The 14,118-nt window shown below is 37.9% G+C and overlaps 1 protein-coding gene across 5 annotated transcripts in view; it reads left to right on the forward strand.

Moving 5' to 3' along the window:
- Positions 1-14,118, forward strand: part of LOC127874955 (uncharacterized) — a 71,798-nt gene that overhangs the window by 23,988 nt on the left and 33,692 nt on the right. For all 5 annotated transcript variants that reach the window (XM_052419663.1, XM_052419664.1, XM_052419660.1 and 2 more), the window contains one exon: positions 7,645-7,685. In XM_052419663.1, coding sequence (XP_052275623.1) covers positions 7,645-7,685 — 41 coding nt within the window. The remainder of the gene's footprint in view (positions 1-7,644; positions 7,686-14,118) is intronic.

Raw genomic sequence — 14,118 nt, forward strand, 5'->3', positions numbered from 1 at the left:
TCACATACAGCAGCAAATTTGCCAGATTGGGTTGATATTTTATTATAAATTAGGATAATTGTAAATAAATGTTATGGTCTTTTTTGTTTGGCACCATTACCAATATGGCAAAAACAAGATAAGATAGGGAAGTCATTTAACATGAAGATTGGATAGCAAATAAACTTTGCTCAGCGAAAACGGGGATAAATGCATGTGCACAAAGTTTCCTTCCAGATTAGCCTGTACAATATGCACAGGCTAATCAGGGACAACACTAGTACCACTTACAGAGGGTTTTTGTTCTGAAAATACTTTCTTTAAACTAAAACATCAATAAAAGCTGAAAGTATGGTCCCTTATCAGCCTGTGAAGACTACCCTTGTCAAAAAAGTGAGCAAAATCCGGTTATAACCCAGTTTTAAACTGGGTTTAACCCTGCGGTATTGGCACCGAGCTAAAAGCGAGTCTTTTAAACACACTTTTTGCTTACCGACTTGGTTTTATCTGAGTTGAATCTTGGTTTAACTCGCTTAAAGCCAACATAGTGGTTTTTTTAACCGTCTTAAGTGGGTTTAAAGTGAGTTTTTTCAGGCATCTGTGTTTAACTCTGTGGTATTTGCACTGTGCTAAAAGCGGGTTTTTCAGACACGCTTTTAGCTTACCGACTGGGTTTTTTAGCTTACCGACTTGGTTTTTTCTGAGTTAAATCTTGGTTTAACTCGCTTTAAACCAACATAGTGGGTTTTTTAACCATCTTAAGTGGGTTTAAAGTGAGTATGATTTTCTACAAGTTGGTTTTTTGAGGTTTTTTAAACATGCTTAGACCAACTTCTGTCTGTGGAGTTGGTTTTAAGTGGGTAAAAAGTGTGTTTTTTATGTGAGCTATAAGCAGGCTAAACACGGTTTTTAAGTGAGCGAAAAGTGAGCTGAAAGCAAGCCTTTGTTAGTTTTTTTCACAGTGAAAACATGCTTTTAACTCGCTTTAAACCTAGTTATTAACAGTATTTTATCTGTGAAAAAAACAAAAGCAATTTGTGGGTTTGGGTAAGTTGATTTTTGTGGGTTTTAACAGTGTTTTAGTGAGTTTTTTTTAAGAAAGTAGTTTTTTTGTGAGCCTTTTGTGGGATTTTGCAGTGTGAAAAAAAAAAATTTGGACTGATATGTTCTAGAAAAAATGGTTTTTGTGAAGCAATTACAACAGTTCATTATAAGCCCAATGTGGTTAAAAGGGAAAAAAACACAATGTGTACGAAAATTATGTTTATATGACAAAAATAGTACACCGCAAATTGATACAAACAGATTATTTTTACAATACATTATAAAATAATAGACATTTATGGAAGATTTTAAAGCAAAAGTTTGACCGCAATGGACCACTGCGGGTGGAGTATTTAGACCGCAGCTGCTGCAGAGACCTGGATCTCAGCTGTTGGAGGTACCTGAACCGCAGTGGAATGAGGAACCTGGATTTCAGCTTAAGGAGGGACCTTGACGGCATACGGTGTTGGGACCTGCACAGCAGCTACTGGAGAGACCTTGACCGCTAGGGGACCTGGAAAGCAGCCAGTGCAGGGACCTAGACCTGATCTTGGCGGGTGGAGGGACCTGGAAAGCAGCTGGTAGAGACCTGGAAAGCAGGCGCTGGAGCGACATGTAGTTGTTCCATTGATGCTGCTTGTGTCCTTCTCCTCTTGAGCATCTCTTATGCCAGTTGATCTGCAAAGGATTAATACCATATCACTTTCAAAAGGGCAAGGCATTCTTCAAACATGTTGATTGGTTATGTTTTTGTTCCACTTAACTATGAAATATTGCTGTTATGGTAATCTTGTTGCTTTAATAATAATAAATGTAAGTTATTTGCTTGTTGTTTTTGTTTGTTTATTTTTGAAATTTTAATCCCGTGATCACATGTGACTTAGCACTTTTCATCAATTATTAAAAGAAATTGCGTTTGGTAGAAAATGCAGTTTGAAAATGTACCAAGATGTGTGGTCTCATTTGGCTGTGTGGTCTGGTGGCATTGTAAATGCAATAACCTGTATAGTTTACCTCTCAACAAATCGAGCTTTCTTGGTCAAGGACAGGGCGAGGTTTTCCCACTCTTGTTCCCCTCAAGTTTGCCAGCTTGTGCAGGGTAAAAACCAGGTTTAAAAGTCCATACATCAGGCAGGCGATGATGCACATTCTTTCCAAAGGATCTTCCCAATGATGTCAATTTTGCCTTGTGGCAAGAGTTTAACCTTCAAAATTAAAATATATAAGTTCTAATTAAGTAAGAGGGAAAGAAATCCGTTCAGTAATAACCAGAAATAGATATAAATACAATTTTAGATGACAATAACCATGAAACACAACCATAATTATTCACTGTACACAACATTTACACTTTTTCATGTGTAAGTTTATCTATTTTTGCTTCAAAATGTGTTGTTTATCCTTTAAATTGCAATACAATAACTTATCCATTTACATTTCCCAGTGACAATACATAAATATGATAATGATCATAATTAATTCAATAAACTAAATAAAAAAAGGGGTGAAGAAATGACAATACAAACCTGTTAAAACTGTTCTTCAGTATTCCAAAAACAACAACAGGCAGTTCAACCTCCTTTCCAACCAACTTATTATTGATTTCCACATTGCAGTAAAAAACACATTGTTTTCATCACACAATACTTCATGCTGACAGAATTTCAAGACATTTTACACTACCATTATAAGTCTTTCACTTCTTTATATTAATGTTGCTGAATTAAATTTAGCTCAATATTCAGTTGCTGACACCAGCTTGTTTTTCAAAAGTTGTTGTTTTCAAAAAGATAACTTCCTCAGTGCAATAGCCAATCAAAAGCCTTATATCTTATTCCACACAGCCTTATCTCTAGGACCCCATCAGTAGCCTTATCTACCCCTAGATAATCAGTACCCTGTTTAGCTCTGAATGCCTGACAGATTGTTATCTGTTTATTGTTAGTGGTGTGAAATAAGGGTGTTTTTAGGTATTGTCTTGTTATTTTGTTGACAGTTTATGTAACACAGGTAATGTTTGGCATTTTATTATTTTATTCCAAATTAAGAAAATGGATATGATGGTATCATATGCAAATATCAAAATCTTGCATAACTTATGTACAAAAATAAATAGATTATTTCCAAAATAATGTTTCCAATACCATAATTATTTAAATATGCAGATTTTACAAGTAAATACTGTTTTAAACAAATATAAACAATCATATGAGATTGTTTAAAAAAAAAATAAAAAATTAAGACATAAAACAATCATAAGATATTGTTTATAATAAAAACAAACATAAAGAAAAAATTCAAAGTGAAACACAAACTCTTTCATTTTCATGTATAAAACTAAGCTTGACCATTGTTAGTTTTTGTCAGTGATACTTGTTGTCCATCTGTGAACCTGTGATGTTCTGAAAGAGCCATTTTCATCCAATATTCCCTAAAAATTATGGGGAGCACACAAATGTACAATAGGGACAATGGCAAACAAGCTGTAAAAAAAGCCCCTTTACAATTGACTTGTTTTATTTATGGCTATAAACATCAAACAAAGACCCAGTTGAAGAATTATTGTTTCATTGATGAGTTATATTAATAAACAAAAGACCAACTTGTTGAAAAGTGTGTTAAAGTGAGTCTTTAAGCCTCGTTGCAGCTCTCAACTTATTTACAAAAAGACCAAGTTAAACTCGCTTAAACCCACTTCTGTTTAAAAAAAGACCAACTTCTGTTGTAAAAGACTCGCTTATAAAACAAAAAGACACACTTAAACACACATAAACCAACTCATAAATAAAAAGGCTCACTTTTGACACACAAAAAACCGACTTCTTACTGAAAAAAACTCGCTTAAACACACATCTTCTTAAAATAACCAACTTTAAACTCAGTTAAGCACAGTTAAGCGCACATAAAACTCACTTTTATTAGCAAAAACCAACTTCCGCTAAGAAAAACTCAGAAAAAACACAGTTTTATGTTGGTTTAAGTGTGTTTTGGTATGAAAGTGGGTTATTTTTTGACAAGGGTACACAGGCTAATCCGGGACGACATTTTAAGCACATGCATTAAGCCCTGTTTTCCCAGATTGTGGATCATACAGATTCATCTTAAAAAGTTGCCTTGTATGGTAAAATTCATGCAGGAGGCCTAAGATAGGTAGGTTTTGCCAACAGCAGACATTCATGGGGCCATTATAATGCATTTAACTAATTCTTAATAAAATAATTCTGAAGATAATATCTGAAAGATAGATACATTATGTGACTATGAAAGCATATAAATTGAAATAGTAAAATGCAATTTATCCTAATATTAATTCGTGTAAACAGAAATACTTATTATATTAAAATCCATCATAAAGTGCACTCTGCAACATTATATTTCCAGAACATTGGCCATTGTACTTATAACCTCTGCAAAGTCTGAGTCTTAAACAGTTTTCATAGGCCCAAACTTAATTATGCAAAATAAAGAAATAAGTTTAAAGTTTTTTTTAGGGATGTGAATGAATATTTAGTGTTATCAAATTGGCCAAATATCCAAATAAAAAAATCATATTTGAATATTCTATATGTATGAAAAGAACCTTCCAAAGAATGTATGAGTGTAAAGTCACTTTTTTGGTTCATTGCAGACAACTTTCGTGTGTATGTAATGTTTCCACCTATCCTGACCAGGATGTCATGGGTTCAATTGTGGGAGAATTCTTTAGATCTTACACAAAGACACCATATACTGGTTCTTCCCAGGAAACTTACTCAGGAGCATTTCAATAAGCTTTTATAAGGCTTTCAATTCAATTTAGCGTTAATAAACTTAACAATTTATTTTAGGCCTACTGTATAATAAACCACTCCAATTACGGTATGACACTGTAACATTTTGCATATGGTTTAGACTACAACATTTGGAATACTGGTAGTGGATATGAGCTACTGATACCTTTCAAGCAAAATGCTGCTATTTTCTAGAATGTCAATATCATTTATTTAAAATGAATGTAGGATCAAGACAGGTGATCTGATAACCTAGGAATCTGGGCCAACAAGCAACTCTGATAAGTTTATTTTTCATCTTTGGATAAAGTTGGAGATGTGAGCAAGGTTTTGTTTACAGAATGTGCTTAATGAAACAAAAAAGCTCTCATGTTTGTAGTTATATAATGCAATGAGAGTTTTGGTGCTGCTTTAATGGAATGGATTATCTCTGTTTTATCATTCATCTTTAGGTAAAGATATTTGTTGTTTTATAGAAAAATCTTTAACTTGAAATTCATATTTGATTACAGTTGTGCTTCAAATTAACTTTAAAGTGCATTTCTTAATGACTTTTTTTCATAATATTAGATCAAAAGAGCTTGTTATTTTGTGATGTTTTTGACAATATTTGAGCCTTGTTCTGAGAAAACTGGGCTTAATGCATGTGTTTAAAGTTTCATCCCAGATTAGCTTGTGCAGTCCGCACAGGCTAATCAGGGATGACACTTTCCACCTAAACTTGATTTTCGGTATGGAGGGACTTCCTTAAAACTTAAATTACTATAAAAGCAGAAGTGTCGTCCCTGATTAGCCTGTGCGGACTGCACAGGCTAATCTGGGATGACACTTTACGCACATGCATTAAGCCCAGTTTTCTCAGAACAAGGCTCATTTTATAATTTCTAATTTGTTATGTCATAATTTGTGTTAACTTTTTTAAGTTAACAATATATAACCTCTCTGAACCCCTTTGTAAATATTCCATTTGCCATTACACAACTGAACATGTATCACAAGTTGTAAGTTACCTCATGATTAAAGTTATGGTATGTTTACAATGTAAGTAAATGTTTGCAGAACTCTGTGTGACATCTTGAGAAATATCAGAAATATACCAAACATTGGATCAGTCATTCAGTCTGCGTTTTCTCTTTGATTAAAATATTTGGACAAGGTCATTATGAGTTTGCTTAATCTTAATCCTGAAATATGATCGGGTTTTTTAATTACGAAGAGATTTCGCAGATTGAATCAAAATATTTACAGCTTTTCATGCATTTTGTGGTTTTTAACGTTAACATATTTAATGCAAATGTTGTTATTTTTCTATCGCGTGGATATTTATGTTGTGTTTGGGTCTATGATATTGATTTTCTTATGTGATCAGTGATCGAAGAATTTTGTTTACATAATGTGATATAAATTGAAGTAAAAAATGAACTTGGGCATGTCTCTGAAGTATTGAATGGTCTTTAATGGCATTTAAATTGTGCACAATGCAATTTTATGTGAAGCTTTGAATACATTGAAGCCATCTAAGTGGTAAGCTTGGTTTTGGAATTCAGTTTGAAATAGAATATGTATAAATGCTCTTATGTTAAATGATCTCAAATTCAATGCTAAAACAGGACAGCAATTACAGTATGTGAAATATACAAAATGTATATAAAGTCTATAATAAATCCGCATAAACTTGTCATAAGAATTATTTTTATGTCCCCCACTATAGTAGTGGGGGACATATTGTTTTTGCCCTGTCTGTTGGTTGGTTGGTCTGTTGGTCTGTTGGTTGGTTTGCGTCAACTTTAACAATTTGCAATAACTTTTGCTATATTGAAGATAGCAACTTCATATTTGGCATGCATGTGTATCTCATGAAGCTGCACATTTTGAGTGGTGAAAGGTCAATGTCAAGGTCATCCTTCAAGGTCAGAGGTCAAATATATGTGGCCAAAATCGCTCATTTTATGAATACTTCTGCAATATTGAAGATAGCAACTTCATATTTGGCATGCATGTGTATCTCATGGAGCTGCACATTTTGAGTGGTGAAAGGTCAAGGTCATCCTTCAAGGTCAAATATATGGGTCAAAATTGCTCATGTAATGTCACTTCTGCAATATTGAAGCTAGCAATTTTATATTTGAAATGCGTGTGTATCTCAAGGAGCTGCACATTTTGAGTGGTGAAGGGTCAAGGTCAAGGTCATCCTTCAAGGTCAAACGTCATATAGGGGGACATTGTGTTTCACAAACACATCTTGTTTTATTTTATTTTTGTGTTGTTTGGTATTAATTTTGTAGAAAGGATAGCATATTACAGTGTCATGAAAAGTACAGTTTTACTGTGTAACATATATACATAAATAATGAACTTTAAGCATTATTTAAGTGTAAAAATATGAATTATGAACCAGGAAAAAACTAAACTAAAAGGGGAATAATACTAATATGAAGTGCTTTGGTGTTTTAACACTCATTTTACAACAGGAAGATTTTTAAGGTTACAATAATCTCTATAAAATAAAATATAAAGATCAAAATTAACACAACTGATTTGTAAATTATAAGCTATTGTTGTTACATTTAAGCCTTGCTCTGTGAAAAGGGTGTTTAATGCATGTGGGTAAAGTGTCATTCAAGATTAGCCTGTGCAGTCTGCACAGGCTTATCAGGGACAACACTTTCCGCTTTAACTTGATGTTTGCTAAGAAAATGCTTTCTTTAAACCAAAAATATATTAGAAGCGGAAAGTGTTGCCCCTCGTAAGCCTGTGTGGAATTCACAGGCTAATCTGGGACAACACTTTACCTACATGCATTAAACGCCCTTTTCACACAGTAAGGCTCATTTGAATTCTGCTGTTTCAGACATGATGGAACATGGTGATCTAGCCGACCAGCTGTCAATGGTGAGTAGCAGATGACAGTAATAAGCCCTGCCATTGAAAAACAGGGCTTAATGCATATCCGTAAAGTGTCGCCCCAGATTAGCCTGTGCAGTCCGACAACACTTTCCACCTTAACTTGAATTTTGCTAAGAAGAGGCTTCCTTTAACCCTTTGCATGCTGGGAAATTTGTCATCTGCTTAAATGTCGTCTGCTGAATTTCTAAAATTAGCATTTTCTTCGATTTTTTTCAAAGAATACTATCAGAATAGCAAACAGTTTGGATCCTGATGAGACGCCACGTTCTGTGGCGTCTCATCTGGATCCAAACTGTTTGCAAAGGCCTTTTTAATTCGGTTCCCACACTGAAAGGGTTAAAAGAAAAATATCATACAAGCTGAAAGTGGTGTCCCTGATTGATCTGTGAGGATTTCACAGGCTTATCTTGGACAACATGTTACGCTCGATGCATAAAGCCTCGTTTTCGCAGAGCGAATGATAAATGATAGAAAGAAAATTTTATGGAGCTCTGCAAGTGCAAAGTTAGACAACACTAAGTCTTCCTTACATTGCCCTGTTTTTTCCTGAAATAATCCTGATTCAGATGGTTGCAGCAGAACATATTTTGTGGATGAATTAAAGGATTGATTTTAATGCATATCTCCCTTTCCAAATGTTCAAATGAGCCATGCTCTTGAAAAATGGGGCTTAATGCATGTGTGTTAAGTGTCATCACAGATAAGCCTGTGCAGCGTGCGAAGATTAGTCAGGGAGGACACTTTACTCTTTTATAAAATTGTTTGTTTAACAGTATTTTCTCTTAACCCTTTCCCCCATAAGAAGCAAAGTGAGAATGACTTTTGCAAACAGCATAAAACCAGAATGCAGCCTGTGAGTAACTCACAGTCTGTTTAGGTTTTATGCTGTTTGTTGCACATCAGTATCTAAAGGCGGTTTCCCACTGCCGATCCAATCAACTTGATCAACTCGATCATCCTGATTACCGAAATTTCCCGACCAATCTCGACTAAAAAGGGTATACACGACTTCTTCTCGACCTCTAGTCGATAACACACGATCCCCACAGGACTCATTCACGATGTCCACTCAACTATCTTTCCAATTTCCGCTTGATCATCTCGACCGATACTTGAGCCCTATACGATCTCAGCTCGACCAAGTGGACCTCAGCTCGATTGCCACCAGATCTTCACACGACCAGATCGTGATGGTCGTACTACACGACATTTTGCACGTTAGTTTTGTTTTAGTGACATGAGCTCGTGTATGGTCGAATAGCAATCGGGAATTGATCGTGTACGGTCCAATAGCCGTTGGGTAGCAGTCTAGTAAATCTGTACATCAAATCGCATAAAGGTCAAGTGGATCGTGTTGCGATTTAAAATAACTCGGGTAGAGGTCAAGCGGATCAGGTAGTACAGATAGTGTAAAAGATGTCAATCCGATCGCCACACGATTGCTTCACGATCAACTCGATCTTCTACTCAACTAATAAACGACCACTTCCCGAGCGCTTCTCGATCCATTTCCTACTCGACCGCTAAGGGTATCACGTTTAAACGGTCGCGTTTCGTGTTTTGGTCAAAAACGTTTACAAAAACTGTAAACGTTTAAACTATCAATATAAATCAGTTTAGTTCATTACGTTACGACGTTGCAAAGCTTGTTAACAGCTGCTGAAAAAGACTCGTATTAAAAACTATTTGTATCACGTGCACCACATGCCCCTTATTCACAATACTGTAAACATAACAATACACCATGTACGGACTAGACGTTTTGAATATTTAATGCGCGTCATCACAAAATTCCCGCCTTTTGTTGCATGAGCATGACCCGAATCGTCTTGACCATTCGACGCGCGTCGGCACGAAGTGCACGAGGAAATTTTTCCGACGTTTCTTCATCGGCATTCATTTCAAGAGATATGGCGAACAATCTCCGTCTAGGAATATTTTTACCTAAATTGAAGTATGCATCTTTTGATGTACATAGTGTTAAGTAAAACATTGACAATTTTAAAACCGGTTTACTTTTATTTAAGGAATGTTGGTTCGATATTAATTCGTCTTTGTTACAAAATATTACGTCATGTAAGTAAACAAAGTGTAACCCAATAGTACGACAGCGACGAGAACAGTTGGTTTTAATATGACGTCATTGCGCGAATGGGATATGCACTGAATATGACTTCCGGAAATAATTGCTACTTTCAGTTTGGAGATGCGATGGCACTGATGCTTTTAAAACGGACATAGGGATACCGTTTTAACGGTAACGTTTCGTTTATTTAATTTCGTTTAAAGGTTTAGAAAAATCTGTAAACTTGATACCCTTATCGACCGCTACTCGATATTTCTTTACATTGTAGTGTTTTCACGGTTAGCTCTTTGGGGTTCTTTCACAACCACTACAGCAATTACTAGCAACGACAAGATACTAAACTACTCACATGGGCATCAACTGGAATGCAGGATGGCACCAATCGTCCTCGTCGTCTTCGAGGGAACTCGTCGGCTATACTCGTCGGCTATACTCGTCGACTCGGCGGGTGGACACTCGTCGGCTACGGCTCGTCCACGTCACAAATAGCACTATACATATACTTCTGGGAATACACCTCCAGGCAAATACGTACTTAAACACACAGTCACCGGCTTACATACACATATACTTCTGGGAATACACCTCCAGGGAAATGCGTGTCATTTACACAATCACAGGCAACTCACAGACTCACATACACAGTCACAGACTCACTTATATCTTCTGGGAATGGCCTTCCAGGTAAATACGTGTTGAACACACATAAAATACAATATAATACAATATAAAACAATATAATCTATACTCAGGCTCACAATTACTCACTCAGGCTCACAATTACTCCAAGCAATACTCAACTTGGGAAAAGACGTCCACTCGCATCAATCACCCGTGCACAAGAGACCGTACAAACTCGTGCTGCCCAGCATGCACTATTCCGATTTGTCGCTGGTTCCCAATCACGAGGTATGTGCGCATTTTGTAGACCGGGCACCGGCACAACACTCCTCCCACTTTTCTCCTTTTGGGACGACGCCACACAGCGAAGGAATCATACCGGCGCAACCGATGAAGTAATAGTGCCCCTTGCGTAAGCACCTTGACCTAACACCTCAAAGTTAGGTCTGCATGCCGACCTCTCTCTTGGCGCAACGCCTGCCATAGACCACAACTAAAGTTAATGCATCTCCATTAAATGACCATTTGTGTTTAGCACCTTCGCACAAATATGAACGCATATGAGCCATAATCTTTGTTAATAAAGAGTTAAAAATAAAAGTTCACAATAAGGTCCGGTAACTCTTGCTCCTTTTCTTGTCTGCACAATAATTGGACAAGTGTACCCACCTTCCAACCTATTTTCACAAATTTTAAGAAATAAAATAACTTATCCAATAAAATCATAAAATATCATACAAATACATCCCCTCGCAGCCCAAATGAGAAGGCCTACGCCCTCTGCATGTGACTGCATAATATACAATAAAAATCCGCTTGGTTATATTAAAATAAAAATCACAAGAAACGTAACCTTCTAAGGCACTACAAATGCGTTTAAATAATATCTCAGTGACAAAAAGGTTAAAAATATAAGAATAAAAATAATCTTATTTTTGTCCAAATAATACATATAATTGCTTTTAATTTTATATAGAGAACGTACATTTTGCAACATAATCATTGACATTATATGGAGGAAAAGACAATTAAAATAAAACTATTGTACCCACTACATTCCTCCCACTTTTGTCCTCTTGGGCCGCCGCCCTACGGTCGCACCCAAGGCAGAAGAGACAAAGACTCAAATGGGACCATGATCCCCCTCCCGCAGGCACGGGAGTGCCTTTGCCCAGCGGGGTACATACAGACCGCTGCATTCTAGCGGTTAGTGACCAATATGTTTCTTGCATAAGAAAATTTTCATCACATTAGTAAATAAAAAAAAACATTATTGTCGGCAATCGTCCGACAATTGCTTAATCAAGAAAAAACATTCTTGTTGGCTTTCGTCCAACAAGTACAGTCACTTATGTATTAGAATGTGGAGATCACACTGAGAAATAATGTACTTTACAAAAATAAAAACAAAATAAAAGTGTACATGCACCGGGAAACAACTCCGGCCATTCAAAAAATTAAAATGACGCTACGAGACAGTTGCCGTCAAGCACGGTCACACACAAATTTAAAAAGACGTGCAAATATTGTTTAAAAGAACAACTCCGGGAAATACCACTTCCGGCCAACAGTATTGAGTGTGACAGTAGTCGTCAAGCACTGTCACCTATAAAAAACAAACTCATTCGACAAAATTCTACGACATTGCTCGGCATATGGTTGGTAGAAAAGAATTTATAGAAAATTACGGAAATAAATGACATGATACAGCAATGACGAAGTGATTGAAGTTAGATCGACTCACAAATCTTAACATGGAAGGATAAAAGGTGACGGAGGTGCCAAGACTGGGATATTGCAGGGGAAACCGGGTTCCTATTCACCATCTGCGTAGTTACCACATCCGATGGTGCGGTGTGACAGCGGTCGTCCGACAATGTCACACCCGACCATAAGGAAAAAAAAACACCAACAGACTTCACGGGAAATAATCAAACACATCCGTGACTGTGCAAAGCACTTCTTAGCGCGGTAATACAAAAATTACAGGAAGTTAAGCGCGGACGGCACAAGATAATTTGGGACGACACTTTATGCCTATTCATTAAACCCCCATTTCGCAGAGCACTGCTCAGATTAATTTCAATTTTATAGTTCCAACAATATTGCAATAAAAGACTGGGCTTAAACTGAGACAATAGGACATATATATATTCAAAACAATCTAATCAAACTAATCAAAATGTTTAAGAGAACTATTACTTTTATACACCGCGTACCTCATGTAATATTCACAACAACAGCTTTTACTACTACTACTACTACTACTACTACCACTACTTCTGCTACTACTACTACTACTACTACTACTACTACCACTACTACTACTACTACTACTACTACTACTACTACTACTACTACTACTACTACTACTACTACTACTGCTGCTGCTTTTAGTGTTACTACTAGAGATACTCCGCGTACACCGTAATACATTATCAACACCGCGAATAGAATGTCACTGCAACTCTACTGTAATTTTTTTAAATTGGGGGTCTTTTGTATTTTGCATTGTTTTCCTAGTTTTACTAACAATTAACCTCGCCATTTACAATTTTAGGCGGTACAGATTTTGGAAGTTAGACGCTCTGGTGGTCGCCAACCTAATTTCCACCGCTGGGACCGCTCCCAGCGGCGAGAACTAGAGGGTCGCCACCCTTTGGAACTACGCCTAACAAGTCTTCGAACACCACCTTCCCAGCTGTCATCTGGGGTAACTCGGCATTCGCATGCGCCGCCCTTACGGCGGTCACACGCGGCAACTTCTGTCGCCCGTCTGACAGGTACTGACCTTCCGGTGGCCGGAGTAGTTTCAGCAGCTTTTCGTTGGGCTATTTTGGCCCCCACCTGGTCGGCCCTGTCGGTCGCCATGCTTTTAGCCGCCTCCGCAGACTGAACCGCAACGCGCTGCACGCGAAATTTATCATCGCACACAGGATCTCCATGGTATCCTTCAGTGCTCTCGCCAATGACCATTCTTGGATCACTGACGACATCTGGCACTGTTGGCAGCACCAAGGGAACTGCATCGTGCACGTCCTTGGCATGCTGCACCTTCATGCAGAACTGGGAAACCGGACCTAGCTGGTTTACATGATCCACTTCCGGTTGGCCAGACTGCTTAGTCGTCGCAGCTACCACAACGGGCTCCTTCTCCTTATGGTTGGGCAAGGACATGGCATGAAAATGTCCCCAGTTGGAACCATATCTGCCGCGATACGATCCCTCAGGGCGGACTTTTGAACTTTGGTTCCGATGCCCACGTGCACCTCCGCCACCCGCACCCGCAGGATACATAACCTGGCGTTGGTCGTTGTACCACCGGTTCGGGACCTTCCCTGGGTAGGGGCACTCCACAGGGTATTCGGCATAGCCTTTTTTATTTCGAAACGGCTTACCCGGTTGTCGGACAAAGGGATCAACGGCCGAACTTCCAAAAGAGTTTGACAATCTCTCCACAGCATCCAGCAACTTCTCGACCACCTGGGTCAATTTGTCGACCGCCGACACACTGACCTCATCCGCAGTGGGTGCTTTCTTCACCTCGTGAACCCACATTGACTCTTCTTGCTCAGTCTCCTGGGTATACCTCGGAGCCGCGGCGCAAGCCGACTGAACATGGCAATATATCTTCAGCATGTTCATCGCATCTCCCATAGATGTTGGTAACTGCAGACTAACATGCTTGCCGGCCTCCTCGTCAATCAAACC

Source organism: Dreissena polymorpha, chromosome 3 (genome assembly GCF_020536995.1).
Source record: "Dreissena polymorpha isolate Duluth1 chromosome 3, UMN_Dpol_1.0, whole genome shotgun sequence".
In the NCBI taxonomy this organism is placed as follows: domain Eukaryota; kingdom Metazoa; phylum Mollusca; class Bivalvia; order Myida; family Dreissenidae; genus Dreissena; species Dreissena polymorpha.